Below are 2,847 nucleotides of genomic sequence, written 5' to 3' on the forward strand. Positions count from 1 at the left end.
AGTCCGGATATAGGTCATGGTCATCCAAATAGGTTTGGAGGCGGGCCAGGATTACGTGCTCGAACAGCTTGCCGAGGCAAGAGGTGAGAGAGATGGGACGGAGGTGCTCGAGGGAAATAGGTTTGCCAGGTTTGGGGATGAAAGAGACACGTGCATGGGTCCAGGACGAGGGAAGAGTACCAGCCTGCCAATGTGTGTTGAGAAGGTCAGTAAGGGCTTCAAGGGAGGGGGTATCCAGGTTGCGGAGTGCCTTGTTGGTGATGCGGTCCGCCCCTGGGGCCGAGGTCGTGCGGAGCGTGAATAGCGCAGCACGAACCTCTCCCAAGGAGATGTCCGCATCAAGGTCGGGGTTGGGGGAGCCAGTGTAAGCGGGAAGAGGAATAGGGGGGTCGGTACAGAGGTAGCGGTCCCGGAGAGCCGCCAGGAACTCAGTATCGGTGAGTGGGGAAGAGTGAAGGAGATGGGAGATATCCTTGCGCTGGGAAGCTTTGGTGTGTGTGGGGTCTAACAGCACCCTGAGAAGCGACCACGTGTCGCGGAGGCCCAGGTTGCCGGCCATACGGTCGCAGGTCTGACCCCACTGTTGTCGTAGAAGAGAGGAGCAGTGCTCCTCCATTTCCGACGCGAGCCGAGCCAAACGGAGGCGCAGACGGCGATTGTGCTTCTGGGTCTGCCACCGGCGGTGGACAGCGTGATAGGCCTCCCAGAGGTGCAGCAGACGGCTGTCTGCCGTAGAGGAGTGGGGTGCTGCAGGGATTGTGGATGTGGCAGTGCGGACGTCCGCCAAAAGGGTCTCAGTCCAGGCAGAGAGGTCGGTGATAGCAGAAGAAGAGGAATTAGTGAGACGAATGGAGCGGAAGCGGTCCCAGTCCACTATCTGGGTAAGACGAGTAGAGGTGCGAGCAAGGGAGGGGAGTGGGAAAGTGGTGCAGAGAACGTAGTGGTCGCTACCGAGGGAGACACCCGTATTAGTCCAGAATGGATCGGCTACATTTTTGGCGAGGGCAAGGTCCGGATTGGTGTCTCGCTGGACACTAGATCCGATTCTGGTAGGGCGAGCGAAGTCATTAAGGACTGAAATACACTCGTTTTGGATGAAATGCCAGAGTGAGTGGCCTTTGCGGGTGTTCTGGGGGTAGCCCCAACTGGTCTGGGGTGCGTTGAAGTCGCCTAGAATGACTAGGGCGTTGCGGCCAGCGCAGGAAAGCGCTTTGCGTAGGACGAGGAGTAGAGGGGCTGAAGCGGCTTTTGGAGGGCTGTACACATTGAGAACAAAGAGGCTTGCCTCAGTGCGACGGCGGGGAAGGATTTCGAGGAGCAGATGGGCACAGTCCGAAACGTTCAGCTGGTGCAGCACGGCAGTAAGGTTGCGGTGCACCAATGTCGCAACGTTTGGGTGGGCCTCAGAAGACGGATGAAAGGAGGTGTAATCGCGCAGTTTTACGGGAGCTAGGGGTTCCTGGAGTGCTAGGATAGAGGGAATAGTGTCGGGGGGGATATTCTGGAGGTGGAGCTGCAGGGTGCTCCGCTTGCCGCGGAACCCCCGACAGTTCCACTGCCAGAGATTAAGGTTCGGGTAGTGCCTGGCCATGATGAATGGCAGGGACACCGGGCGGAGTTGGAGTAGGTGCCGGGGTGAGTGGGGCGGGGAGCGAAAGGTGCGCGAGGGTGGCCTCAGTCGCGCTCTGGCGGGCTTCGCGCTCTGGCAGCCGAGGGTGCCGTGTTCATGGACTCCTCAGCTGGCGCCGGCGGAGATGGCGTTCGTGTAGGTGCGGCGGCTGGGGAAGGAGGAGGAGGAGCGGGAGAGGACAGACGCGCCAGCGCGGCCTGCAGCTGGAGCGACAGCTCTTGAATTTGGAGCTGCTGGGCAGCAATAGTGGCCTCGAGAGCCGCGATTTTGGAGTCCGACGTGTGAGGCTGCGTTATCGAGCTTACCGGTGGTTTGGCTGTGGTGTTGGTAGCGATGGTGGGGGTGGTGGACGCCTCCGGCCTAGGCAGGGGCGGGAAAGAGACGGAGCGGTGGCGGCTGGTAGAACGGGCACCACGGGATGTAGATCGGCGGCGGGGGCGGGAAGGCCGGGAGCTCTTGAGGATGGGCCCGGTGGATGGCGCTGGTGGGGGAGGCTGGGGCTTAGAGTGGGTCGAGGGTGACGGGCCGGTCCGGTCGAACCGGAGCTTGCACGGGCGCGAGCCTGTGAGGTGGGCTTCCTTGCAAAGGATGCAGCATGGGACGCAGGTCGGGGGCTCAACTGTATTGTGGGCTTGGCCGCAGCGGCAGCAGAGGGCGGACTTGGGCTTGGTGCAGACGTCCGCGCAGTGGCCAGGAGTACAGCAGTTCGTGCAGGCCTCGGCTTTCGGGCGGAACGGGTGGCAGCGGTAGACTCCGCAATTGAAGACGATCGAGGAGGGGAGGGTGGTAGTGCCAACGAAGGTGATGAGGATGGATTTGGAGCGCCCCATCTGGCGCGCATCGGCGATGGCGTAGGGGGTGTTGACATTCATGGACTGGAGATCTTGGATGATCTCTTCCTGGGTTTGGGAGTCCACGGCGTTGTAGATGATGCCGCGGAGGGCGTTGTCTGGTGCCGCCATGTAGGCACGTAGGGGGTAAGAGATGGAACCCAGGCGGAGTTCCGATACGCGGAGGTAGAGGCGTGCGTGTGACTCAGATGGGGTGCTGACAGTGAGTTGTTGTACGGATTGATTCGTACACGGTCAGCGGCTCGGGCGGTGGCGTAGTCGATGGTGGCAAGAGTGCAGAGTGTTTGGAGCAGGGCACCGTTAGTTGTAGTGCGGAGGTCAAGCCCCCCTCCCGGTCTGAAGACGATCTTGAAGTCCTCCGCTGGG

The 2,847-nt window shown here is 61.2% G+C and overlaps 1 protein-coding gene across 1 annotated transcript; it reads right to left on the reverse strand.

Moving 5' to 3' along the window:
- Positions 1–1,674: 1,674 nt before the first annotated feature.
- LOC119393708 (uncharacterized) lies at positions 1,675–2,592 on the reverse strand. Its single transcript, XM_037660830.1, has one exon. It carries the CDS (start codon positions 2,590–2,592, stop codon positions 1,675–1,677), a length of 918 nt encoding a protein of 305 aa, XP_037516758.1.
- Between the last annotated feature and the right edge of the window lie 255 nt (positions 2,593–2,847).

This window comes from Rhipicephalus sanguineus, chromosome 5, assembly GCF_013339695.2.
Source record: "Rhipicephalus sanguineus isolate Rsan-2018 chromosome 5, BIME_Rsan_1.4, whole genome shotgun sequence".
Classification (NCBI taxonomy): domain Eukaryota; kingdom Metazoa; phylum Arthropoda; class Arachnida; order Ixodida; family Ixodidae; genus Rhipicephalus; species Rhipicephalus sanguineus.

Excerpts from the sequence above, each read along its gene's own strand:
- LOC119393708 (XM_037660830.1), bottom strand. The coding sequence starts at position 2,592 with ATGGCGGCACCAGACAACGCCCTCCGCGGCATCATCTACAACGCCGTG.